At 41.9% G+C, this 27,879-nt stretch overlaps 2 protein-coding genes across 4 annotated transcripts; both read left to right on the forward strand.

Moving 5' to 3' along the window:
- The first annotated feature begins 1,332 nt into the window (after positions 1-1,332).
- Positions 1,333-9,482, forward strand: crdh (cone RDH). The gene is made up of 7 exons (XM_014142189.3): positions 1,333-1,667; positions 2,805-2,939; positions 3,238-3,429; positions 3,897-4,058; positions 4,150-4,269; positions 7,029-7,233; positions 7,489-9,482. The coding sequence occupies exons 1-7, from the start codon at positions 1,601-1,603 to the stop codon at positions 7,592-7,594; spliced, it is 987 nt and encodes a 328-aa protein (XP_013997664.1). The 5' UTR covers positions 1,333-1,600; the 3' UTR covers positions 7,595-9,482.
- Positions 9,483-9,797: 315 nt separating this feature from the next.
- vps45 (vacuolar protein sorting 45 homolog (S. cerevisiae)) lies at positions 9,798-27,722 on the forward strand. 3 transcript variants are annotated; one of them, XM_014141506.3, is made up of 15 exons: positions 9,798-10,059; positions 10,506-10,640; positions 11,351-11,411; positions 14,490-14,569; positions 14,861-14,929; positions 15,118-15,255; positions 15,332-15,442; positions 15,929-16,063; positions 16,628-16,741; positions 16,975-17,142; positions 19,499-19,657; positions 20,349-20,456; positions 20,571-20,692; positions 20,892-21,023; positions 26,996-27,710. In XM_014141506.3, the coding sequence occupies exons 1-15, from the start codon at positions 9,967-9,969 to the stop codon at positions 27,078-27,080; spliced, it is 1,710 nt and encodes a 569-aa protein (XP_013996981.1). In that variant the 5' UTR covers positions 9,798-9,966; the 3' UTR covers positions 27,081-27,710. The 3 variants fall into 3 exon arrangements, with proteins under 3 accessions (XP_013996981.1, XP_045549571.1, NP_001133874.1); XM_045693615.2 differs by lacking the exon at positions 20,892-21,023; NM_001140402.1 differs by having other exon boundaries at positions 9,806-10,059; positions 15,118-15,442; positions 26,996-27,722.
- Positions 27,723-27,879: the final 157 nt, after the last annotated feature.

Raw genomic sequence — 27,879 nt, forward strand, 5'->3', positions numbered from 1 at the left:
GCCTTAACATAAAAATGTGGTTCCTTTTCCCTTCATGTAGCCCATAGCCTGTTTTAAAGAAATGTCATCATCAAATATTGTAAGAGCTTTCATTGTGTGTTTATATCCTCCCCTTTATTTATCCTACGGTTCTGACTTGGTGTACAGGGAGAATACTGTAAGAACGGCCTATGCTCTGAATTCTGTCGCTGTACATTTCAAAAGTGCTGAACAAATTGTTATGTTGACTACGTCCGTCCTTGCTCGCTCATTAATGTCTTAATCGAAATTACGAATTGCCTCTTATCCGCTCGTCATCCCCTTACGCCATAGTTTGTACATCTCAATTGTCAGTAGAAACCACATTTGTTTACACAAGTTAGCCATATCAGCTATGTTTTTTTAAAGGCAGTAAATTAGGCTGAATCAACTGTTTCGCTGCCAGACAAGGCTCCACTGATAGCCAGGTGCAGTAGTGGTAAGGTGTTGGGACTGCTGTTGGGACTCTGCTGTTGGGACAGTTTTATGTAGGCCCATAAGTTTGCGGGCACAGTTTGTCACCGTTATAGTTCAATTAATGTATTGTTTAGTGTTCTGTTGTGTTGTGTATTGGCTTTGCTGGAGTTTGCTCCACCTAGATTTACATGGTAATATAACCACTGGTAGCCTGCCAATCAAAGTGTTTGACAACATCAATAATATGATTACCAGATTTTTTGTAGTAAAATAACTTCCATTCATTATGAATAATTAGCCAATGTAAAATCTAGCAATAGCTTTTTGTCCTATTTGCCTTCACTATTACTATTTTAAAATGTTAGCCCTACAATAGGTCAGTAGGTGGCACTTTAGGTCCTACCCATACCTCAGTAGATCCTACCCATAGACTAGGTCCTTTCATGTGTCATCATAACAAAAGTTGAAGTATTAGTACACTCAAATACACAGAGAGCACGCTGTTTCCCTGAGAGACAGGGACTATGCCACTACTGCTACCAATGTCGAAATTGAGGGGGAGCAGCTGGAACAGGGCTTGGACAATCTCACTGGACCAGAGCTAGACAAGATCTGTCTTTAAGGTGTTCTCTTGACAAATACACTGAGTATACAAAACATTAAGAACACCTGCTCTTTTCATGACATAGACTGACCAGGTGAATCCAGGTGAAAGCTATGATCCCTTACTGATGTCACTTGTTAAATCCACTTCAATCAGCGTAGTTGAAGGGGAGGAGACAGGTTAAAGAATGATTTTTAAGGTGCAACTCAATATTAGGAATGTGTTCCTAATGTTTGGTATAGTCAGTGTATAAAGGCACCAGGCAATCCCACTTTAAGGAATTTTCAAGGAGGAGAACCATCCTAGTGTGCCATACTAGTGGTGCACCATTGACTGTTTAAGGAAGTAGTTCTGGTTTAATCTGGCTATAAGACTAAACCTCCTGTGTAAGATACTTAGACCTATTCATAGCCACTCGATCTGTATCACTGCTCGTGCTGTAACAACATTCAAAGCAACACAGTTCAGGAAGAATAGCCAGACTCGCTAAGCTCAGGTTTTACTAGGCTAAGTTGTCTGGTCTTGGGTAGTCAAACCGTTCTGACAACAAGAGCTGATAAGATGTGGAAAGAGTTGAAGAAAAACCAGCTCGTCAAGTACGGCGCTGTGACCACAGTGACAACCATCAGTAAGTCACAGCTCTACTGCTATGCAAGTTATCTTGATGTATTGTGGGTCTCAGATCTCCTTTCAATTACTTTTACAGTTTTCTATAATGGTAATATTGTTCTAAAATTTCTATATGGGAATATATGCTAGGAGAATAGTAGCCTAATTTCAACAAAAGTTAACACTACTAAACCACCAACAAAGTGTATTGTATATCAAAATTGACTGCATGAAGTATGTTGTGCATGTTGTAACATACAGGATGTAAAAGTCTTCAGATTGTACATTTTTCTTGACTTACATGAAAATCCACAGAATCACTGAAGCATGACTGACCGTGGTATGTGGTAATGCTTGATTGTAGTATCTATTTAAGGTTTGTGATTTGTAACGTGTTCACTCCCTGTAGCTCCAAGATCCCGACATATACTGTTATGTGTGTAAAGGCTTTACAATTGCACATACAGTATATGCTATGTTAACAATTCCTATTTCCACAAGAAAGGATCTTTTACGCAGACTTGAAAAATGTTAAGCCAGGATTAAATCTTGTTTGGTTGAGAGATTTTAATTGTGGTAGATTAGGGATTGTGAAATTCCTCCCATATGGAACCAGTCCAGTGTCTTTTGAACTGTTGTCTTAACAGCACTTCTCTATTGGACTGTAACTGTACACTGTCCCTGTACCGACCATAGACTTTTTTTTTTTACACAATGCCAGTAATAAAGGTTGTGCCCTCAGTTGCTCTATCTTTCCCTATCCATGGATTGCTCACATTGGTGCTCCAAAATAAGGATGTTTACTGTTCCACATGTTCCACATATCAAATCAAATTCAAATCAAATGTATTTATATAGCCCTTCGTACATCAGCTGATATCTCAAAGTGCTGTACAGAAGCCCAGCCTAGAACCCCAAACAGCAAGCAATGCATGTGAAAGAAGCATAGAATCCCAGGATTAAAAGCGATGAGTAGCAAAAGTATTGTGGGCCAATGTGACCAATGAACATGCTTTCTTTTCCCATGAGAGAGGTGGCCAACCTGTCAGTACTTACACAATCAACAGGTAGGGTGCCTCTGGTGGAAGCTTCATAGGTCAACATAAGAAGAAGTAAGAGTGATATTTTGGCTCAGTGCCGTTTGTCTCCAAACCAGGCTATGTTTTACTGCGAAAGTGGATCGCTGGTGGGATATGCCGCAGCCGTGCCAAACTACATGGAAGGACTGTGGTGATCACTGGTGCCAACACTGGCATCGGCAAGGAGACGGCCTGGGATATGGCCATGAGAGGTACAGAAGGCCTATGGCACTTCTCTATTGGACTGTACTCTAACTGTGTTGTGATTTACGTTACCTTTCATGGGGTCCCTTTTGGACACAAACAAGTTCCAATGTAATCTGAGGAAAATTTGGATTTAAGGGCAACTGTAGGGGCTTTTCAATGGAAGGCCTGAGTGTAGGAGGCTTAGTGACGGGGTGTGATAGATTGTGGATGTTGTTTAGCTGATGATAGGGCTGATCCTATATATTCTATTGGAGGGGAATGTGATGAGGGTGTTCTCAGACTGACGGTATTGCGTGTTCTCAGGAGCTCGGGTGATCATGGCTTGCCGAGATCTCACCAGGGGAGAAGCAGCTGCAGCAGAGATCCGCAGTTCCACAGGAAATACTAACGTGGTGGTGCAACAGCTAGACCTGGCCTCTCTCGGTTCAGTACGTCAGTTTGCTCGGGAATTCATTGCCACAGAGACCCGGCTGGACATACTTATCAACAACGCAGGTGAGACTGATGCGGCAGACTTGGGCGACAGGTTGCCTAGTAGTTAGAGCGTTGGACTAGTAACCAAAAGGTTGCAAGACTGAATCCCCGAGTTGACAAGGTACAAATCTGTCGTTCTGCCCCTGAACAAGGCAGTTAACCCACTGTTCCTAGGCCGTCATTGAAAATAAGAATTTGTTCTTAACTCACTTGCCTAGTTAAATAAAGGTTTAAAAAAAAAAAATATATATATATATATATATATATATATATATATATATATATATATATATATATATATATATATATATATATATATAAATGATTTTACCCAACATGCCTTGAGAGCCTGAATTGTGTTGGTGTTGTCATTGAAGATCCTTCTTACTCTGGATATGCTTTGAAATAGAGCATGTTTTTCATTTTCAAAATTGTGGGCTTGAGCTTTTTGAACCATCCTTTAAATACTCTCCCTCTTCTCCTCACAGGTATAATGCTGTGTCCCAAAAGCCTCACAGTGGAAGGTTTTGAGAGTCAATTTGGCGTCAATCACCTCGGTCACTTCCTATTGACCAATCTGCTCCTGGACATGCTGAAAGCCTCCACCCCCAGCCGCGTCATCAATGTGTCTAGCATCGCTCATCAAGGAGGTAAGCCCATCCTGTTCAGATATTTTTATAATAAAATGAATATAATCAATTGACTTATATATTTATCTGGCTCTACCTCATCTTCTTTCAGGGAAAATCCACTTTGAAGACCTTAATTTTGATAAGAAGGGGTACAACTCAGTAATCGCCTATAAGCAGAGTAAACTGGCCAACCTCCTCTTCTCTAGGGAGCTGGCACGAAGGACCAAAGGTGAGGGGTTGCCTTATTACAGCTCTATTACTAGTCATATACATGTAGTTAGAAATTAGACAAATTCAAATGAATTAACCTAGTTATGTGTAGGAAATTAAGTAATGTATCTAGGAGATTTTTACATTTCCACTGCATATCCTGTTCAATAGCTAAATGTACAGTAATCAAATCAAATCAAAGTTTATTTGTCACGTGTGCCAAATACAACAGGTGTAGACCTTACAGTGAAATGCTTACTTACAGGCCCTAACCAACAGTACAATTTCTAAGTAAAAAATAGGTATTAGGTGAACAATAGATAAGTAAAGAAATAAAAACAACAGTAGAAAGACAGTGAAAAATAACAGTAGCGAGGCTATATACAGGCATCGGTTAGTCGGGCTAATTGAGGTAGTATGTACATGTAGGTATGGTTAAAGTGACTATGGATATATGATAAACAGAGAGTAGCAGTAGCGTAAAAGAGGGGTTGGCGGGTGGTGGGTGGCGGGACACAATGCAGATAGTCCGGGTAGCCAATGTGCGGGGGCACAGATTAGTCGGGCTAATTGAGGTAGTATGTACAGTTGAAGTTGGAAGTTTACATACACCTTAGCCAAATACATTTAAACTCAGTTTTTCACAATTCCTGACATTTAATCCTAGTAAAAATTCCCTGTCTTAGGTCAGTTAGGATCACCACTTTATTTTAAGAATGTGAAATGTCAGAATAAGACTAGAGAGAATTATTTATTTCAGCTTTTATTTCTTTCATCACATTCCTAGTGGGTCAGAAGTTTACATACACTCAATTAGTATTTGGTAGCATTGCCTTTAGATTGTTTAACTTGGGTTAAATGTTTCGGGTAGCCTTCCACAAGCTTCCCACAATAAGTTGGGTGAATTTTGACTCATTCCTCCTGACAGAGCTGGCGTAACTGAGTCAGGTTTGTAGGCCTCCTTGCTCACACCGATTTTTCAGTTCTGCCCACAAATGTTCTATTGGATTGAGGTCAGGGCTTTGTGATGGCCACTCCAATAACTTGACTTTGTTGTCCTTAAGCCATTCTGCCACAACTTTGGAAGTATGCTTGGGGTCATTGTCCATTTGGAAGACCCATTTGCGACCAAGTCTTAACTTCCTGACTGATGTCTTGAGATGTTGCTTCAATATAGCCACAATTTTCCTGCCTCGTGATGCCATCTATTTTGTGAAGTGCACCAGTCCCTCCTGCAGCAAAGCACCCCCACAACATGATGCTGCCACCCCTATGCTTCACGGTTGGGATGGCGTTCTTCGGCTTGTAAGCCTCCCCCTTTTTCCTCCAAAAATAACGATGGTCATTATGGCCAAATAGTTATATTTTTGTTTCATCAGACCAGATTATATTTCTCCTAAAAGTACGATCTTTGTCCCCATGTGCAGTTGCAAACCGTAGTCTGGCTTTTTTATGGCGTTTTTTGAGCAGTGGCTTCTTCCTTGCTGAGCAGCCTTTCAGGTTATGTCGATATAGGACTTGTTTTACTGTGGATATAGATACATCTGTACCTGTTTCCTCCAGCATCTTCACAAGGTCCTTTGCTGTTGTTCTGGGATTGATTTGCACTTTTCGCACCAAAGTACATTCATCTCTAGGAGACAGAACGCGTCTCCTTCCTGAGCGGTATGACGGCTGTGTTGTCCCATGGTGTTTATACTTTTGTGCTATTGTTTGTACAGATGAACGTGGTACCTTCAGGTGTTTGGAAATTGCTCCCAACGATGTACCAGACTTGTGGAGGTCTCAAATTCTTTTTCTGAGGTCTTGGCTGATTTCTTTTGATTTTCTCATGATTTCAAGCAAAGAGGCACTGAGTTTGAAGGTAGGCCTTGAAATACATCCACAGGTACACCTCCAATTGACTCAATTGATGTCAATTAGCCTATCAGAAGCTTCTAAAGCCATTACATAATTTTCTGGAATTGGAATTGGAATTTTCCAAGCTTCCAAGCTGTTTAAACGTACAGTCAACTTAGTAAACTTCTGACCCACTGGAATTGTGATACAGTGAATTATAAGTGAAATAATCTGTCTGTAAACAATTTTTGGAAAAATGACTTGTGTCATGCACACAGTAGATGTCCTAACCGACTTGCCAAAACTATAGTTTGTTAACAAGAAATTTGTGGAGTGGTTGAAAAACGAGTTTTAATGACTCCAACCTAAGTGTATGTAAACTTCTGACTTCAACTGTACATGCATGTATAGTTAAAGTGACTATGCATATATGATAAACAGAGAGTAGCAGCAGCGTAAAAGAGGGGTTGTGGACCCCAGCTCTTTACATGGAAATACATTACCAATGTACGGGGTCAGAAAATAGATGCTCCAACACACAGGTCTACATTTATTGGTTAACAATCAAGTTGTATTTTACCATAGTTATGGATGGATTTTACTGTATACTATTATGGTTTGGAAATGCATGGCTAAAGATAAGGTAACTAATGTTTACTAGTGGATTAAAGCCCATGCCTTTGAGGCCTTTGTCAAAGAGTACTCATCAAGTATCATGACCTTTGCAATTACTGTATTTCAGGATTCTATTAACGCTGCCCCCCCCCCCCCCCCCCCTATCAGTAGCCGTCTTAGTATGCACAACAAAAATGATACAAACAAATAATGTTGCTTCAAAATCAGGTTATAACTGGTGTACAGTGCAGTGCTCCCTGCCACATGATATCTCTGAATGTCCACATTCTAAGGTTAGTGGCCCAATCCCCCTCACCCCATCAGGTACTGGAGTGACGTCGTATTCCCTGCACCCCGGGGTTATCCGGACAGAGCTGTGGCGCCACTCGCAGTCAAAGTACCCCACGTTGAGTGCCATGCTGTCAGCCCCCGCCTGGCTCCTGATGAAGACCCCCAGGGAGGGTGCCCAGACCACCATCTACTGCGCCGTCAATGAGGGGCTGGAGGAGAAGAGCGGCTGCTACTTCAGGTACCACTTTGAGTTTAGCATCCTTTTATATAGAGTGGATTAACCTGAATCAGTCTCTCTGTGTCTGTGTGTTTGGGTGTTAATTGGAGTTGGATGATTTACATTTACAGTAGGAGTGTATTTGGTGTGTGTATGTGATGGTTAAGTATCCCATCAATAGTATGTTTGTACAATGTGGAGTTTATTCTGAGTGTAGACAATATAAATATCTAGGCATTTAGGTGAGCTTTAAGTTAACATGTGCTTGTTTCTCAGTGACTGTCAGGTAAAGGAGCCAGCTCCTGAGGGGAGAGATGATCTTGCAGCACTGAGGCTATGGGGCGTTAGCGCCGGGCTAGTAGGACTCATTAAGAACAACTGAACAACTCGCCTTGCAACAAGGTGACACTCCCAACCCCAACTGCCACCCCCCGGATACTGCCATATTTTTTTCCATGTTGGCTCTTAACTTTCATATCAGAAGGGTAATTGTGAGATATCCTGTATTCTATATATATATATTGTGGGAAAATACACATTTTCTATATTATACATTCTGGGAAAATACACATTTTCTATACTATAAACTCAGCAAAAAAAGAAACGTCCTCTCACTGTCAACTGCGTTTATTTTCAGCAAACTTAACATGTGTAAATATTTGTATGAACATAACAAGATTCAACAACTGAGAAATAAACTGAACAAGTTCCACAGACATGTGACTAACAGAAATTGAATAATGTGTCCCTGAACAAAGGGGGGGTCAAAATCAAAAGTAACAGTCAGTATCTGGTGTGGCCACCAGCTGCATTAAGTACTGCAGTGCATCTCCTCCTCATGGACTGCACCATATTTGCCAGTTCTTGCTGTGAGATGTTACCCCACTCTTCCACCAAGGCACCTGCAAGTTCCTGGACATTTCTGGGGAGAATGGCCCTAGCCCTCACCTTCCAATCTAACAGGTCCCAGACGTGCTCAATGGGATTGAGATCCGGGCTCTTCGCTGGCCATAGCAGAACACTGACATTCCTGTCTTGCAGGAAATCATGCACAGAACGAGCAGTATGGCTGGTGGCATTGTCATGCTGGAGGGTCATGTCAGGATGAGGGAGGAGGATGTCTTCCCTGTAACGCACAGCGTTGAGATTGCCTGCCATGACAACAAGCTCAGTTCGATGATGCTGTGACACACCGCCCCAGACCATGACGGACCCTCCACCTCCAAATCAAAACACATGGAATCATGTAGTAACCAAAAAAGTGTTAAACAAATCACAATATATTTGAGATTTGAGAATCTTCAAAGTAGCTACCCTTTGCCTTGATGACTGTTTTGCACACTACTGGCATATCCCGCTCCAGAGTACAGGCCTCGGTGTAACGCGCATTCCTTCAACAATAAATGCGAATCCGACCATCACCCCTGTTGAGACAAAACCGCGACTTGTCAGTGAAGAGCACTTTTTGCCAGTCCTGTCCTGTCTATTGCGGACAGTCTGAGCACTGTTGGAGGGATTGTGCGTTCCTGGTGTAACTTGGGCAGTTGTTGTTGCCATCCTTTACCTGTCCTGCAGGTGTAATGTTCGGATGTACCGATCCTGTGCAGGTGTTGTTACACGTGGTCTGCCACTGCGAGGACGATCAGCTGTCCGTCCTGTCTCCCTGTAGCGCTTAGGGGTCTCACAGTATGGACATTGCAATTTATTGCCCTGGCCACATCTGCAGTCCTCATGCCTCCTTGCAGCATGTCTAAGGCACATTCACGGAGATGAGCAGGGACCCTGGGCATCTTTCTTTTGGTGTTTTTCAGAGTCAGTAGAAAGGCCTCTTTAGTGTCCTAAGTTTTCATAACTGTGACCTTAATTTCCTACCTTCTGTAAGCTATTAGTTTCTTAACAACTGTTCCACAGGTGTATGTTCATCAATTGTTTATGGTTCATTGAACAAGCATGGGAAACAGTGTTTAAACCCTTTACAATGAAGATCTGTGAAGTTATTTGGATTTTTACGAATTTTCTTTGAAAGACAGGGTCCTGAAAAAGGGACTTTCTTTTTTTGCTGAGTTTATATTGTGGGAAAATACAAACGCATCAATGCTTGTATCATGTTTTATTATAATACAGTATGTTTTGATCACATTTTTTTACTGTATTGAATTGCATTGCAGTTTATTATTGTTACAATGGTCTTCATGCTGTTGAATAGACTGACGAATGTAATAAAAATCTGTATTTTTCATGTTTTCAATTCATACACCACAGTTATTTTGTTTAGTTAAACTACCTGTAAAGATGGTTACTTACTTTAAAGACTGTAATAAATGATATGCTATTTGTACATCTCAATATTTAGCAATGTTTTCAGAAGTTGTTTAATAACAAAATCTTTCATTTGATTGGTTTTCCCTTACCAAAAAGACGTCCTCGTCGTTAAACAATTAGCGGTGCATTGTGGGATATAACAAACACATGCTGACTTCGGATCAGTGAAATGCATGCTCAGTTAATGCTTTTGCCTGTGCGTTTGCTCTACAAACTGGTCCTGGACCAGTTAACCAATTCTTCACCCGGAAATGTATCTCGAGGTTCATTTCGAAGCAGACAGCTGTAACCAACCTCAGCTGAGCTGAACATTTGTCAACAATAGTTTAATTTGACCAAACGTTACCTGGTATAAGATACTTTTACCGAATACAATTCGGCCTTTGTGTATTTTTCAAGCTGCCGTCATTAGCATTTTAGAACATTGTCAAAATGAATGTAACACTTGCTGTCAAGCAGTATATCTCCAAAATGATAGAAAACAGCGGACCAGGGATGAAGGTTCTGCTCATGGATAAAGAGACGGTAAGTAATTGTAGCGAGAATGGTTACAATGTAGTAGTTATAACGATGTAACGTTACAGTGGTTACAATGTATCAGGTTACTTTTGTTGCTATCCATTGTCTATCAGAGACAGACACGTTGAAGGGACAGAACCTTGAATTATTCAACAATTCCTGAGAAATGTTAATAATATAGATAGGAGAACCAAGATTTTTGATAATGTCATACTGTCAGCGGCTACTCCCATTGGAAGTTGCATAGGAAAAACAGAGAAGTGGATACACAAATGTGGATAGGACTGCATAATTTGGACTCCAGACCATATTCAGGACTGTAACCTTTCAGCTGTCACAACATGTCATGGAAGGAAAATAATGAATCTCATTCATCTCTCAGCAAATCTCTGGCTCAGGTAAAAAGGAATGTACTGCATCATATGCCTATTTGTTTGTGTTTGTCTCATCAGACCAGCATCGTCAGTGTGGTCTACACTCAATCTGAGATCCTACAGAAGGAGGTCTACCTGTTCGAAAGAATCGACTCACAGAATCGAGACAACATGAAGCACCTCAAAGCCATCTGCTTCCTCAGGCCAACCAAGGTGCCCCAGTCGCTGTATACACATTGTAGCCATACTTTGCTCTGCATTAAAAGTCAAATTCATCTGTTTTTATCTCCATATCAAATCCTATCTGGGTAACAACTAAGTAACTTTATATGATTGTTTTCAATTAAAATGGTAAAAAACAAACAAATAACTTCTTAGCAATATCTCAAGCAAGGCAATTTCTCAAGCATGAATTTAGCTAGGACTGTCTCAAAGTGGTCTGAGTGGGGAGGGGAAAACAGAAAATTAGCTGTTATTAGCAGAGAGGAACTTTCTTCTTGGTCTATTAACTAATTTACTGTGTGATGACGTCACCATGGAAGGCCAAAACTCCATCCCAGCAAAACTGACTCAGGCGGTCTTTTCAAACAGCTCCTACACTAAAAGGGATAATCTTTTTCACAATTTCACAGTATTATTCCAACCTCATAGTGTGGAAATATATATTAAACACAGGAAAAATCATGTTTTTGACTGCACTGGGCCTTTAAGACTTTAGCCTACATATTCTGTATCTACTGGATTGTGTCCATCCACAACTGTATGAATGCATATTTCAACTGCTTTATTGTACCTATACCGAATGTACACTGCATATTGCATTGCATCCATACACTATGCACTATTTGGAGGCAAAGGACTTTAGTTGTGCTCAATTTTGGATTTGTATGACACCCCTGACTTTCTCTCTGCCCTCATTACAGGAGAATGTGGAAAATCTGATACAGGAGCTCCGGCGACCCAAGTACAGTGTCTACTTCATCTGTAAGGATTTCTGCACTGTTGTTCAAATCATGTGGTTCAATGTTCTGATTCTTGTGAATGTTTTTAGATAGATCAAATACAGATAACAAGGACTAAGATCTTATTTATATGGTTTAGAACTATAGACTCAAAATTGTTTGCCCATGCATCAACCGCGAATTATGACAGCTCATGGTGACGGCAATTGCCCATACTGAAAAATTATATATTGACACATGCTTTAACAACATGTACAGTGCCGTTGGAAGGTATTCGGACCCCTTGACCTTTTCCACATTTTGTTAGGTTACAGCCTTATTTTTCCCCCCTCATCAATCTACAAACAATACACCATAATGACAAAGCAAATACAGGTTTTATACATTTTTTCAAATTTGTAATTTTTTAAAATTTTTCATGAAATATAACATTTACATAAGTATTCAGACCCTTTACTCAGTACTTTGTTGAGGCACCATTGGCAGCAATTACAGCCTTGAGTCTTCTTGGGTATGACGTTACAAGCTCGGCACACCTGTATTTGGGGGTTTTATCCCATTATTTTCTGCAGATCCTCTCAAGCTCTGTCAGGTTGGATGAGGATCGTTGCTGCACAGCTATTTTCAGATCTCTCCAGAGATGTTCGGTCGGGTTCAAGTCCGGGCTCTGGCTGGGTCACTCAAGGACATTGAGACTTATCTTGAAACCACTCCTGCGTTGTCTTGGCTATGTGCTTAGGGTCGTTGTCCTGTTGGAAGGTGAACCTTCGCCCCAGTCTGAGGTCTGAGAGCTCTGGAGCAGGTTTTCATAAAGGATCTCTCTGTACTTTGCTCAGTTCATTTTTGCCTCGATCCTGACTAGTCTCCCAGTCCCTGCCGCTGAAAACCATCCCCACAGTATGATGCCGCCACCACCATGCTTGACCGTAGGTATGGTGCTAGGTTTCCTCCAGACGTGACGCTTGGCATTCAGGCCAAGGAGTTCAATCTTGGTTTCATTAGATCAGAGTATCTTGTTTCTCATGGTCTGAGAGTCCTTTAGGTGCCTTTTGGCAAACTCCTTCTGGAAGGTTCTTCCATCTCTACTGAGGAACTCTAGAGTTATGTCAGAGTGACCATCGGGTTCTTGGTCACCTCCCTGACCAAGGCCCTACTCCCCCGACTGCTCAGTTTGGCTGGGCGGCCAGCTTTGGGAAGAGTCTTGGTGGTTCCAAACTTCCATTTAAGAACGGGCCACTGTGTTCTTGGGGACTTTCAATGGTGCAGACATTTTTGGTACCCTTCCCCAGATCTATGCCTCGATACAATCCTGTCTCGGGGCTCTACGGACAATTCCTTCTACCTCAAGGCTTGGTTTTTGCTCTGACATGCACTGTCAACTGTGGGACCTTATATAGACAGGTGTGTGTGCCTTTCCAAATCATGTCCAATCAATAGAATTTATCAAAGGTGGACTCCAATCAAGTTGTAGAAACATCTCAAGGATGATCAATGGAAACAGGATGCATCTGAGCTCAATTTCGAGTCTCATAGCAAAGGGTCTGTATACTTATGTAAATAAGGTATTTATGTTTTTGTTTTTTTATACATTTGCACAACAAAAACAACAGTTTTTGCTTTTTCATTATGGGGTATTGTGTTTAGATTGCTGAGGAGTTTTTAATTTGATTTAATCCATTTTAGAAAAAGGCTGTAACGTAACAAAACGTGGAAAAAGTCAAGGGGTGTGAATACTTTCGGAAGGCATTGTTTGTAAATTACAGATATCTAAATATTTTAATATATGTACAATTTTTTTTTAAATATATGTACAAAAATATCTGTGTATATATTACAAAATTGTCCGTTTTCATATACAGTATTTCTACATACAATGCTAATAAAAAGGCATCAAACCTTTTCACATTTTGCTTCCTCTAAAAGGGGACTAAATTAGATAATTTAATTTTTTTACCTTTTTACCTAGGCAAGTCAGTTAAGAGCAAATTGTTATTTACAATGACTGCCTAACTAATGACGGGTTAACTGCCTTGTTCAGGGGCAGAACAACAGATTTTTACCTTGTCAGCTTGGGGATTAGATCTAGCAACCTTTCGGTTACTGGCCCAACGCTCTAACCACTAGGCTACCTGCCGCCCCACAGATGTACACAACCTACTCCACATTTTGAAAGTGAAAGTAATATGCATTTTTCTAAATGAAGAAATAAAATAACTGATGTATCATAATTGGATAAGTTGCCACTCCCCTGAGTTAATACTTGGTGGAAGCACCTTTGGCAGCCATTTCAACTGTGAATAGATTTCATTAAAGTTCTACCAACTTTGCACAACTCTAAGGTGAACATATATCTGTCGTTTTTGTCAAAATGTCTCAGGCTCAGTCAATTTGGTTGGGGATCATTGATGGACAGCAATATTTAAACCTTGTCTCAGATTCTTTAAGCAGAATTAAGTCAGGACAGAGACTAGACCACTCAGGAGCAGTCAACACTTCTTGGAAAGCCATTCTGGTCTTTGGCATTAACATTTGTATAATTGTCCTGCAGAAAAGTAAAACCCTATCCCAGGGTTAGGTTTTCAGAAGACTGAGGTTGGGTTTCCTCTAACTTGTACCTGGGCTTTGTTCCTTTTATTATTTATTTTGATCCTTACAAACTCCCCAGTCCCTGCCGGTGAAAAGCATACCCATAACATGAAGATGTCCATAAACGTTAAGTGTCTTTTCAAAACACCTAATTTCTTTTTTTACTATGTTTCATAAGTGGCAGGTAGGCTATACCTCAAAAGCTACAGAATTTATTTTCAACTACAACTCAATGATCCAACTTTTGCATGCAAAACGCCATTTTGGGAACCTAATGCTAAGATACCAGAGGTCAATAGAGACTCAACGTTATCATTGAGGTAGAGAAGGTTGTGATTGTGAATGTGTATTTTTTTTCCACATATATTTTACAAATATATGTACATATATTTTATTTATTTATATATTTGATCAATACATTTCCTCAATATATTGAAGTATATTCAGATTTTATTGAAATATATTCCAATATATTTTTCTGTGTGGGTGACATCCTCCTCATAATCCTTTCTAGACTTCAGCAACGTCATCAGTAAGAGTGAGATAAAAGCCCTGGCCGAGGCGGATGAACAGGAGGTGGTCGCAGAAGTGCAGGTAAATTAACACTAAGGGCAGTACTGTAGTACAGGAACCATACGTTAGGTACCCAACTTTTATTTTCTTTTTTACTATTCTGGACTTTTATTTGTATAGTTTTTTTGTTGGTAGAATGATGGTCCATAGGTTTTTCCTACTTGTGCTAAATCTAAATGTTGTATCATTTCTACTTCTAGTTAGAACCCCTTTACGTTACATGTAGTCTTGTAATAGTAGAAATAAGTATGTGATATCCTTTGACATTTTAAACTGGAAACGAATAACTCAAGTTCTCTCATATGACTGCAGGAGTTCTATGGAGACTTTATTGCTGTGAACCCACACCTTTTCTCCCTCAACCTCAGTGGTGTGGCAAGGGTAAGACATGCAAATAGGCCATGACGCTTTGGATATGTGACAATTTATAAAGTGACCCATTATTCATCTGCATTGATTTTAGATGAACGTTTTCTATTTGTCTCTGCGCATGTCATGTTCCCTCTGGATTTTGGATCTATTTACAGAGTGCATTCATATCTCATACTGTGTGGGTGTGTGTATTGCAGGGTCGTAGCTGGGAGCCAACTCTCCTGCCACGTACCACCCAGGGTCTGACCTCTGTGCTGCTGGCCCTGAAGAAATGTCCCATGATCCGCTACCAGCTGTCCTCAGACATGGCCAAGCGACTGGGAGAGAGCGTGAAGGTGACTAATATCACATGCACACCTATCACACGCGCACACACACATGCGCAATCTCACTACCCATCTCCTCCCTCAGCAAATCATCACCAAGGAGTATGAGCTGTTTGACTTCAGGAAGACAGAGGTGCCTCCTCTCCTGCTCATCTTGGACCGCAGCGATGACGCCATCACCCCACTACTCAACCAGGTCAGAACTAAGAGTCAGGGTTGTGTTCAGTATGCACAACAGAAGTAAATGCTCCAGAACTAAGGGAAACTAAGTGTTATCTGAATTTTTGGGGGAACTAATAGAAAATACATTTCTATTTTATCAGTTGGGAACCCAGGCTACATTTTTACAAAAAGATAGGCAATGACCAGGTCGTTATAGTCATACTACATACATACAGTATATTCACATCATTCTGATGTGTACTGCAGCCTCTGATCACTCGGGGGCAGCAGAGTCTTGTACATTTACCAAGCCTGCAACCTGCACTGTAAACTAGGTCATGTACTCAAGGCCCTTTGTGTCACAGCTAATGCACCAATCTTTAGCTCACATTAGACAAGCTAGTCAATTGATGAAAACCACATACACCCTTCATCGCTGAAGGAATTTAGAGATGACATTAACTTTATTTAATTGTAGGTTTCATTTTGGTTTCATTGTTTGTTTCCCTGCTCCCTCTAGTGGACATACCAGGCCATGGTGCACGAGCTGCTTGGCCTCAACAACAACCGCATTGACCTATCCAGAGTCCCAGGGATCAGCAAGGAACTGAAGGAGGTGGTGCTGTCTGCAGAGAACGATGAGTTCTATGCCAATGTGAGTCTCTAGGGCTGGTTCCAATTCTGCACAAATGTGCCCTTTGGCTTTGAAATGGTCCCATTGGGCTGGCTGGCTGGTAGCCTATAGCAGGGTTTCCCAAATGTTATTTTCTTAATGCAGGACATACATTTCTGTAAAAACACCAGTATTTTAGCACCAAGCGATTTTAATTTTGGAAATCTGTTCCAAACTATTCCCACGCATAATAGATACATTTGTATATGATCACATATCTAAGCAAGGTTTGAAATTATTATGTTTCCGTCAAATGTTATATCTATTTGGGCTTCTTGCAGGTCAATTTGCAGTCTACACATTTTTTGTAATTATGTTATGGCCCTCTGACCATCCGCTCAAGAAAAAATCGGCCTGTGGCTTAATCTAGCTGATGATCCCTAGCCTAAAGGTTAGGAACGCTGGCCAGCAACCCACTTTAAGAAGACTCTGAAGGAAAAAAATGGCGGAATGTGTAGCAGCCGGTCAATGGGGAAGGTTAAAGAATTCCGACAGGGACAGATGTTGGCTGACAACTTCCAATTCACTCTCACATTCTCTTATCAGAATCTGTACCTGAACTTTGGAGAGATTGGCACAAACATCAAGAACCTGATGGAGGACTTTCAGAAGAAGAAGCCCAAGGAGCAACAGAAGCTGGAGTCCATCTCTGATATGAAGGTGAGACCTGGGCACTGTAGTCCCACAAGAACTCAATTTCCCAGCATGTCCTGTAGCAGTTGCTCATTTAGAACCACTAATACGTCTCAGCCTCATTGGTTAATAACCACTCGGAATTAGATAAATTATTTCTTAATTCCAATAATGATACAAACTATAAATAATTGCTGCAAGTTTAAGAAATCTTTGTTTTCTTTCTTCTTTTTAATAATTCCCTCTGTTTTTCTCTGCAGGCGTTTGTAGACAACTACCCCCAGTTCAAAAAGATGTCGGGCACAGTGTCGAAGCACGTGACTGTGGTGGGCGAGCTGTCTCGCCTGGTGAGCGAGAGGCACCTGATGGAGGTGTCAGAGCTGGAGCAGGAGCTGGCCTGCCAGAATGACCACTCAAGCGCATCACAGGTAAGACTCTGCTCTGTAGTTAAAGGGATACTTTGGGGTTTTGGCAATGAGGTCCTTCCTTTTACATCCTCAGAGTTATTTCTCTGTGTCCAGTATGAAGGAAGTTAAGAGTTAAGTTTGCAAACCAATGCTAACTAGTGTTAGCGCATGCTAGCAGATACCCATAGACTTCCAGTCATTGCGCTAATGCTAGTTAGCATTGGCTTGAGAAACTCCCTGGAACTTCCTTCATAATGGACACAGAGACAAAAATGGTATCCACAAGTTCATCTGACTCTGGGGAAGTGGATAAAGAGCCTCATTGACAAAATCCTGAAGTATCCCTTTCAGGCCAATTTCCACAATTCATACAGTAAAATTACATTTTATTCAGGTATTGACTTTAATCACCATTTAGGAATTGTGGATTTGCCTTTTATTTCAAATGACAGTGCATTCGGAAAGTATTCAGACCCCTAGACTTTGTTACGTTACTGCCTTATTCTAAAATTGATTAAATCGCTTTTTTCCCTCATCAATCTACACACAATTCCCAGTGATGACAAAGCAAAACCAGGTTTTTAGAAAAGTATTAAAAATAAAACACTGATATGACATTTCCATATGTATTCAGACTCTTTACTCAGTACTTTGTTGAAGCACCTTTGGCATCGATTACAGTCTTCTTTGGTATGTCGCTACAAGTTTGGCACACCTGTATTTGGGGAGTTTCTCCCATTCTCTGCAGATCCTCTCAAGCTCTGTCAGGTTGGATGGGGAGCGTCGCTGCACAGCTATTTTCACGTCTCCAGAGATGTTTGATCGGGTTCAAGTCCGGGCTCTGGCTGGGCCACTCAAGGACATTCAGAGACTTGTCCCAAAGCCACTCCTGCGTTGTCTTGGCTGTTGTACTTTTGTAAGGTGAACCTTTACCCCAACCTGTGCCTGGTTTCCTCCAGACGTGATGCTTGGCATTCCGGCCAAAGAGTTAAATCTTGGTTTCATCAGACCAGAGAATCTTGTTTCTCATGGTCTGAGAGTCTTTAGGTGCCTTTGGGCAAACTCTAAGCGGGCTGTCATGTGAGCTCTGTCAGAGTGACCATCGGGTTCTTGATCACCTCCCTGACCAAGGCCATTCTCCCCCGATTGCTCAGTTTGGCCAGGCAGACAGCTCTAGGAAGATTCTTGGTGGTTCCAAACTTCTTCCATTTAAGAATGATGGAGGCCACTGTGTTCTTGGACCTTCAATGCTGCAGAAATGTTTTGGTACCCTTCCCCAGGTCTGTGCCTCAACACAAGCCTGTCTCGGAGCTCTACGGACAATTCCTTTGACCTCATGGCTTGGTTTTTGCTCTGACATGCACTGTCAACTGTGGGACCTTATATAGACAGGTGTGTGCCTTTCCAAATCATGTGCAATCAATTGAATGTACCACAGGTGGACTCTGATCAAGTTGTAGAAATATCTCAAGGATGATCAATGGAAACAGGATGCACCTGAGCTCAATTTCGAGTCTCGTAGCAAAGGGTATGAATACCTATGCAAATAAGGTATTTCTGTTTTTCATTTTTAATAAATTTGCTAACATTTATAAAAACCTGTTTTTGCTTTGTCATTATGGGGTATTGTGTGTAGATTGATGAGGAAAAGCATTAATTTGATACATTTTAGAATAAGGCTGTAGCGTAACAAAATGTGGATAAAGTCAAGGGGTCTGAATACTTTCCGAATGCACTGTATTTTATTTTTCAATTTACCTGTGCCAGAGACTGACTAGAATCCCACTACTAGATACTTTAGGAAACACATTTCTATTATTACCAATAGAATTTCCTCAATTGGCTGTTGAAATGAATCAACACTACAACCCTGCTCTGCACTGACTTGGTGCCAGAGACTGACTAGAATCACACTACTAGATACTGTATGTAGATGAAACACAAGTGAAATATGAACCAGGCAGAGACTAGACACTGACCAGACACAGGCCTGAAATAGACATGACATGTGGTAGACAAAGAGCAGGCACCAGACCGAACTGCCCAATATGCAAATGTAGGGGTCCTATCACTGTCAAAAATTAAAATGTGACATCACATGTTTTTTTTTTGGAGGGGGCTCATCTCAATGCTTTATTATACCATAACACACACAGTTCACATAAAAGCATAAAATACACCATTTTCCCTGTTTGTTGAAGAAGAATACAGCCTACTGCTGTATTGTATATTGACTTGGCCACTTGTAACAATAATAGTGACTTTCAGAATACAGTAAAACACTGCACATAGAAATCATAGTGAATTATCATTGAAAAATAAAGAATTTAAGTCTGTATTAAAGGCTATGTAAAATATACTCCCTGTTTTTCTGCAGAACGTGCGTCGGCTGCTGCAGAACCCGCGGGTGAGCGAGATGGACGCGGTACGCCTGGTGATGCTGTACGCACTGCGCTACGAGAGACACAGCAGCAGCATCCTGCCGGGCCTCATGGAGGAGCTCAACAGGAAGGGCGTGTCAGAGAGGCATTGCAGGGTAAGGGAACATTCTATACTGTACCACTACCTGGACCTTGGCAATATGAGGACTGTATACTACCTGGCCCTTGGCAATATGAGGACTGTATACTACCTGGCCCTTGGCAATATGAGGACTGTATACTACCTGGCCCTTGGCAATATGAGGACTGTATACTACCTGGCCCTTGGCAATATGAGGACTGTATACTACCTGGACCTTGGCAATATGAGGACTGTATACTACCTGGACCTTGGCAATATGAGGACTGTATACTACCTGGCCCTTGGCAATATGAGGACTGGATACTACCTGGCCCTTGGCAATATGAGGACTGTATACTACCTGGCCCTTGGCAATATGAGGACTGGATACTACCTGGCCCTTGGCAATATGAGGACTGGATACTACCTGGCCCTTGGCAATATGAGGACTGTATACTACCTGGCCCTTGGCAATATGAGGACTGGATACTACCTGGCCCTTGGCAATATGAGGACTGGATACTGTTGTTGTTCCTGTCTATATATTATGTGGAGGATGTTATTATTTTGGGATTTGTCAATGCCTCTGTGAGGATAAATAAATATACGTTCAACTCAACAATGTACAATACAGTATGTTTGATGTATGTCTCACCAATCTAGGTGAAAACCAGGTTAGAAGAATCAACGTATGCCTGTTTATCCTGTTTAATCTTTTACCTCAGATGGTAACGTCCATGGTGGAGTATGGAGGGAAGAGGGTGAGAGGAAGTGACCTTGTCAACCCCCAAGATGCAGTCGCCATCACCAAACAGTTCTTCAAGGGGCTGAAGGTACACCATTCTCTCCATAATTTAGACCGATACTAGCTGGAGTTGTGTCCATCTAGCCATTCTCGACCAGTTTCTAATAAAACACCTTTGTTTTGTGTGTGTGCGTGTCTCCAGGGAGTTGAGAATGTGTACACGCAGCATGCACCGTTACTGCAGGAGACCTTGGACCAGCTGATTAAGGGGAGGCTGAAGGACAGTCAGTTCCCCTACTTAGGACCCAGCTCCCTTAGAGACAGGTAGAGTGACACACACACACACACTTAGACACAACCTCAGACCCTACACCTGTATAGCCAAACACACACACTGTTACTGATATGTAAAAACACATATACTGTGTGTATGAGCACGGATAGGCTTACGGTTCATCACCATTATTGGATTACCCCAGCCAGATGATAGCCTATCAGGGGTTACCATGTATTTCCTCTTCAGGCCACAGGATATCATAGTCTTCATCATCGGAGGGGCCACCTATGAGGAGGCACTGGCGATCTATAACCTGAACCGCACCGTGCCTGGGGTTCGGATCGTACTGGGCGGTACCACCATCCACAACACCAAGAGGTCAGAATCATCAACCATACCTCGTGACCTTTTTGCCTCAGTCAAATTACATCCAGACATAGCCATTAGACATCCATTATTTGATACCAGGTCAACACATATGATCAAAATGGCTTAACCCCTTAGAGTCAATGTTCCTGCCCTGCGGAAATCTAATTAGCATAATAAAAACATCCCTGTTAAAATCCGTCTTTGTAAGATGGAGATGTCTGTATTTTGCATGGGATGCGTCGCAATCCACTGCATCCACCAATGGTGGCTTTCTGCATCTGCGGTGGAAGGTGGCCGAGCTACAGCAGTGTTTGTCAGACCATGAGACATCCCGAAAATCGCTATTCTCACGAATACTTCTGTAGCGTCAGGAACGGTTTGGCCTAACTAATATGACCACTATGGACAGATGAGACTCTCCCGAATACGATGGTGTTCTCCGTTTTGCTCTACGACCCCACAAGTGTCACGGGACTCGTCTGAAGTCGGTACCACCAATCTGCTGAAGTCTGTCTGTAGCATCCGAGCAGTTTGGGCTACACACGAATATGACCCCTCTATGGAACGGTGAGACTCTCATAAACATGTCCATTTCGGAGTTTTTATTTCTTCTAGGATGTCCACAGGATGTCCAATACCTTCCTAATATTGAGTTGCACCCCCTTTTGCCCTCAGAACAGCCTCAATTCGTCGGAGCATGGACTCTACAAGGTGTCAAGTGTTCCGCTGGGATGCTGGCCCATGTTGACTCCAGTGCTTCCTACAGTGTCAAGTTTGCTGGATGTCTTTTGGGTGGTGGACCATTTTTGATACACACGGGAATCTGTTCAGCGTGAAAAACCCAGCAGCGTTGCAGTTCTTGACAGAAGCCGGTGTGCCTGGCACCTACTGCCATACCCTGTTCAAAGGCACTTCAATATTTTGTCTTGCCCATTCACCCTCTGAATGGCACACATACCCAATCAATTTCTCAATTGTTTCAGGGCTTCAAAATACTTCTTTTAACCTGTTTCCTCCCCTTCATCTACACTGATTGAAGTGGATTTAATAAGTGACATCAATAAGGGATCATAGCTTTCACCTGGCTTCACCTGGTCAGTCTGTCATGGACGATTCCTTATTGATGTCACTTATTAAATCCACTTCAATCAGTGTAGATGAAAGGGAGGAAACAGGTTAAAGAAGTATGTGCATAATGTTTTGTACACTCAGTGTATATGGATGTAGTTTAGTGCTAATTTCTTTGTTTAATATGGGTAAAAAAATATATATAATCATTCCCTGATCTTACTAATAGCACTCAGATATAGGACAGAGAATTTAAAATAAACTTCCTTTTGATTTTTTACTATTTTTTTCCCATGTATGAATCTGTTATTCAATGCATTTCTGTGGGCTAATAGTAGTAAGGCCAAATTCAGTGTTTCATCACATATATACAGTACCAGTCAAAAGTTTGGACACACCTACTCATTCCAGTTTTATTTTTTATTTTTACAATTTTCTACATTGTAGAATAGTAGTTAAGACATCAAAACTATGAAATAACCCATATAGAATCATGTAGTAACCAAAAAAGTGTTAAACAGATCAAAATATACTGCTCAAAAAAATAAAGGGAACACTTAAACAACACATCCTAGATCTGAATGAAAGAAATAATCTTATTAAATACTTTTTTCTTTACATAGTTGAATGTGCTGACAACAAAATGGTCTGAGGATCTCATCTCGGTACCTAATGGCAGTCAGGCTACCTCTGGCGAGCACATGGAGGGCTGTGCGGCCCCCCAAAGAAATGCCACCCCACACCATGACTGACCCACCGCCAAACCGGTCATGCTGGAGGATGTTGCAGGCAGCAGAACGTTCTCCACGGCGTCTCCAGACTCTGTCACGTCTGTCACATGTGCTCAGTGTGAACCTGCTTTCATCTGTGAAGAGCACAGGGCGCCAGTGGCGAATTTGCCAATCTTGGTGTTCTCTGGCAAATGCCAAACGTCCTGCACGGTGTTGGGCTGTAAGCACAACCCCCAGCTGTGGACGTCGGGCCCTCAGACCACCCTCATGGAGTCTGTTTCTGACCGTTTGAGCAGACACATGCACATTTGTGGCCTGCTGGAGGTCATTTTGCAGGGCTCTGGCAGTGCTTCTCCTGCTCCTCCTTGCACAAAGGCAGAGGTAGCGGTCCTGCTGCTGGGTTGTTGCCCTCCTACGGTCTCCTCCACGTCTCCTGATGTACTGGCCTGTCTCCTGGTAGCGCCTCCATGCTCTGGACACTACGCTGACAGACACAGCAAACCTTCTTGCCACAGCTCGCATTGATGTGCCATCCTGGATGAGCTGCACTACCTGAGCCACTTGTGTGGGTTGTAGACTCCGTCTCATGCTACCACTAGAGTGAAAGCACCGCCAGCATTCAAAAGTGACCAAAACATCAGCCAGGAAGCATAGGAACTGAGAAGTGGTCTGTGTTCCCCACCTGCAGAACCACTCCTTTATTGGGGGTGTCTTGCTAATTGCCTATAATTTCCACCTGTTGTCTATTCCATTTGCACAACAGCATGTGAAATGTATTGTCAATCAGTGTTGCTTCCTAAGTGGACAGTTTGATTTCACAGAAGTGTGATTGACTTGGAGTTACATTGTGTTGTTTAAGTGTTCCCTTTATTTTTTTGAGCAGTGTATATTTTAGATTCTTCAAAGTAGCCACCCTTTGCTTTGATGACAGCTTTGCACACTCTTGGCATTCTCTCAACCAGCTTCATGAGGAATGCTTTTCCAACAGTCTTGAAGGACTTCCCACATATACTGAGCACTTGTTGGCTGCTTTTCCTTCACTCTGTGGTCCAACTCATCCCTAACCATCTCAATTGGGTTGAGGTCGGGTGATTATGGAGACCAGGTCATCTGATGCAGCGTTCCATCACTCTCCTTCTTGGTCAAATGGCCCTTACACAGCCTGGAGGTGTGTTGGGCCATTGTCATGTTGAAAAACAAATGATTGTCTCAAATTTGGACTCATCAGACCAATGGACATATTTCCACCGGTCTAATGTCTATTGCTTGTGTTTTTTGGCCCAAGCAAGTCTCTTCTTATTGGTGTCCTTTAGTAGTGGTTTCTTTGCAGCAATTCGACCATGAAGGCTTGATTCACACAGTCTCCTCTGAACAGTTGATGTTGAGATATATCTGTTACTTGAACTCTGCGAGGCATTTACTTGGGCTGAAATTTCTGAAGCTGGTAACTCTAATTAACTTATCCTCTGCAGCAGAGGTAACTCTGGGTCTTCCTTTTCTGTGATGGTCCTTATGAGAGCCAGTTTCATCATTGCGCTTGATGTTTTTTGCGACTGCACTTGAAGACACTTCAAAGTTCTTGACATTTTCTGGATAGACTGACCTTCATGTCTTAAAGTAGTGATGGATTGTTGTTTCTCTTTGCTTATTTGAGCTGTTTTGAGCATGTACATTGAACAACACAGCATCTTTTTCTTTTACATATTTTGTTATTTCTATATAACAAAAAATCGACAACGAAGTTGGAAAATAATGTTTGCTTTCCCCAATTTGTGATTGAGGGGAATTCCTTCTTATGACGTGAATATCGACTCGGGGTCACCTGGGAGTCAGTGTTCTGGGAGTCAGTGTTCTGTACGTACAGTGTAGGCCACATTTGAATGCCGTTTTCTGTAATGACTTCACTAATGTTAAAGTTTCAGCATTTCGGTTTTTATTAAATTTACTGAAATAACTTCACCTATGTTAAAGGGGAATTTTACTCGATAACCATTTCACTCATTCAAAAAAAAAATGTTGTGTAAAATGTCCCTTTCTGTAACTGTTCTACTCATGGGGCGGCAGGTAGCCTAGTGGTAAGAGCGTTGGACTAGTAATCGAAAGGTTGCAAGATCAAATCCCCGAGCTGACAAGGTAAAAATCTGTCTTTCTGCCCCTGAACAAGGCAGTTAACCCACTGTTCCTAGGCTGTCATTGAAAATAAGAATTTGTTCTTAACTGACTTGCCTAGTTAAATAAAGGTAAAATAAATATAAATGGGGGTAAACTTTTTTTGATGACGACTAAGGATATTAGTTGTGTTCTGTATGGTTTACTATGTCCATGTTACCCCATGGTTGCAATGGAGTCGCCTGAAGAGTAATTCAGCTTGCATTCCTCTTTTGAACCTTAGTTGTTCTTTGTGTAGTGCGAAGATGTGGAATCAAGGCCCTTTCTCTGAAAAGCAGTTCTTTCTTGACTCTCTCTCTATTTCTCTCTGACTGTTTTTGCTGAATGAGGGTTCTCTCTACACTCAGCCTCTCCGCCTCTCCCTTCACCTCTCCTGCAACATCTCTATCTTTCTCTTTGTCTGACTCTCTTATCTCTCTGTCTGACTGGCTGTGTTGGCTGAATAAATAATTGTATACATCTATATATCTTTCTCTCTCAGGCTGAGCTGAATAGAACATTGTGTGATTACGTAACACGGTGGTGCTCAGGAGATGCGTCCGTGCTCTTTTTGTGATGCCCCTTCTGACACTCCTGTGTGGGATCGCCCCTCTTCTCTTTCATCACGGGGTCTGGACACACGCACACACACACACATATGTCAAACCATACATTTTTCTCCCGGTTATATGACAACTTAGTGGTCCTCGTCAACTGTTGATGAAATTCCAACCCGAGCAGGCTGAGATTGACCAGGTCTTACCTGAGCAGTGATTTAGCCAAGAGAGACCAACGCTCCCTGTTTGCAGTGCTATTTCATCACCCGGTTGCTAAGCAGCACCTACTGTATGTGCTGAGTGATGATGCTCCTTGGCCACGTCTTTCACATTTTATAGCGGAGCGCTTGCTGATGCCCCTCAGGTGAAGTGTCTCCCACACCAGGTTATGTAACACTGTCTTAAATTTCAACTTGCAACCGTCTTTCTCTGGTCCTGAGGCGTTTCGTGTTGTACTGCAGCAGTCACTGTTGTGCTGTTAAAGGTAATGGGTGCACCTGTGTTGTGAGGTTTCTTTTTTAGCGTGCCGTTGCTGTCCCATCCTAGTGAAATGCTGATTCTCGCTATATATGAGTTTACATTTTAGTGTCGTGACGTTGTCTCCTCTGTTTTGCCTGTCACGAGCAGGCTTGTTTATATAAGCTGATGTTGACACTGTCACATGTTCATATTTCACTTCTATGCTGCTAGCTGTATTTTCATTAAGTTTGAGATAAACATTCTGCCAGTTTTATAGTTTAGCTCTTAGGGCAGATTCTAGGTATCCAAAATAGATGCCATCTAGATACCGTCTCCTGCCGATGTGACATTGAGTAAGGCACTTAACCCATAGGTTGCAGAGGGGGTCAGGGCAAGTTGTTGCCCTCCTGCCTGGCTGGCCCTGGCTTCCAACTCTTCTGGGTGTTGTTTGTGTGTGTTGCTTGGGAGGTTGGGTCCATGATCTGAAAATAACAATGCACATTCATTTTTCTTTTATTCATTTTCTATTTAACTAGGCAAGTCAATTAAGAACAAATTCTTATGTATAATGACGGCCAAACCCAGACGATGCTTGGCCAATTTGTGCACCGCCCTATGGGACTCCCAATCACGGCCGGGTTGTCTGTAGTGACGCCTCAAGCACTGAGATACAGTGCCTGCGCACTGAACTAGACTTCTTCTTCTGACATCTACTTACACGTTATTTAGTAACCCTTTAGTGTTGGCTGTGACGGCACGTCCCATGCTTTTTTATCATAGCCGCAGCGTGTGGAACATTTGAACCATGATCTACACCCAGAGGCGTGTGTGTGTGTGTGTGTGTGTGTGTGTGTGTCACAGGGCTGGGACTTAGGTAATCGTGTCTGTCATATTGGCTTCTGTTTTTAGATGAATATGTATTTTGAGAGTCACAGAGATGTTGATGTACTGCTCATGCTTCTCTCAACTCGTAAGGAACTAACGGAATGATATGTTCCTTTTCTGCCCTCTCGCACAGCTTCCTGGAGGAGGTGACATTGACGAAAGGTGCAGGCCAGGCCGAGAGGGTGCAGAGGGCGGGTGGTCATCCAAACAGACGCTGAATGTTTGTCGTCACCCCCCCCCCCCCCCACGATATCTTGTGTCCGTTCCTTATTGGTATCACTAGCCCATGCTTTAATTCATGAAGGCGTCCCACTAAACATTCCAGTGTGCTCAGCTGTCACCACTACACTGCTGGACTCTTTATCAACCCCTTAAAAACTTGTAACTGGGCCAATTACCTCCAACCAAATGAACATGTAACCCAATTAGACAGCCAGGTTACCTAACCCTGGGTACTAAAACGATCTGTTCCACACGTAGCTAGGTTACCCAGTGGCTGACTTGTGACTGAACGGAACACTCTCAATGTTAGTGTCTAACATTTCAACCTATTGCAATGTCACATTTCCTCTTAAATTAAAGTTGAAAACTCCAGTCTTATATTAGACCCTTATTTAATAACTGAGAACAGAAGTGACACGACTTTTTAGTCTTGTTTATCTTAAAAGTGAATAAATGGGCCCACAAATGTCAACCATTTCTCTCTAAGATTACAATATGTACGGTGTATGTTTTTCTTCCTTGCCTATGTACATTTCCACATGCTATGTACATGTTGTCCAAACCTATTGATTTTGAAATGACTGTGTGAATATTTTAAAGAAAATACCAATAAAGAGTGAAATATTGTGTGTCCCTCATTTATCTTTGGGATTGTACAAGTTTCTTGTTATGGTGTAATCGATTTTCCTTCCCATCACCCATTTCGTGTGGCAGTTGATGGAAATAGCCCTGACTGTTTTGATTTCATTCATATGTAGTGTTATTGTGCACGACTTTCCCCCTTAGATCAATAAT

The sequence above is a fragment of the Salmo salar genome, chromosome 14 (genome assembly GCF_965601325.2).
Source record: "Salmo salar chromosome 14, fSalSal1, whole genome shotgun sequence".
Taxonomy (NCBI): Eukaryota; Metazoa; Chordata; class Actinopteri; order Salmoniformes; family Salmonidae; genus Salmo; species Salmo salar.

What these genes read in the sequence shown, in the direction of transcription:
- crdh (XM_014142189.3), top strand. Translation starts at nt 1,601, where the DNA reads ATGTGGAAAGAGTTGAAGAAAAACCAGCTCGTCAAGTACGGCGCTGTG. An exon ending in CATACTTATCAACAACGCAG is followed by an intron (nt 3,430 to 3,896) that starts GTGAGACTGATG and finishes TTCTCCTCACAG; the next exon opens with GTATAATGCTGTGTCCCAAA. An exon ending in TAGCATCGCTCATCAAGGAG is followed by an intron (nt 4,059 to 4,149) that starts GTAAGCCCATCC and finishes ATCTTCTTTCAG; the next exon opens with GGAAAATCCACTTTGAAGAC.
- vps45 (XM_014141506.3), top strand. Translation starts at nt 9,967, where the DNA reads ATGAATGTAACACTTGCTGTCAAGCAGTATATCTCCAAAATGATAGAA. An exon ending in AGTCCATCTCTGATATGAAG is followed by an intron (nt 16,742 to 16,974) that starts GTGAGACCTGGG and finishes TTTTCTCTGCAG; the next exon opens with GCGTTTGTAGACAACTACCC. An exon ending in ACCATCCACAACACCAAGAG is followed by an intron (nt 21,024 to 26,995) that starts GTCAGAATCATC and finishes CCTCTCGCACAG; the next exon opens with CTTCCTGGAGGAGGTGACAT.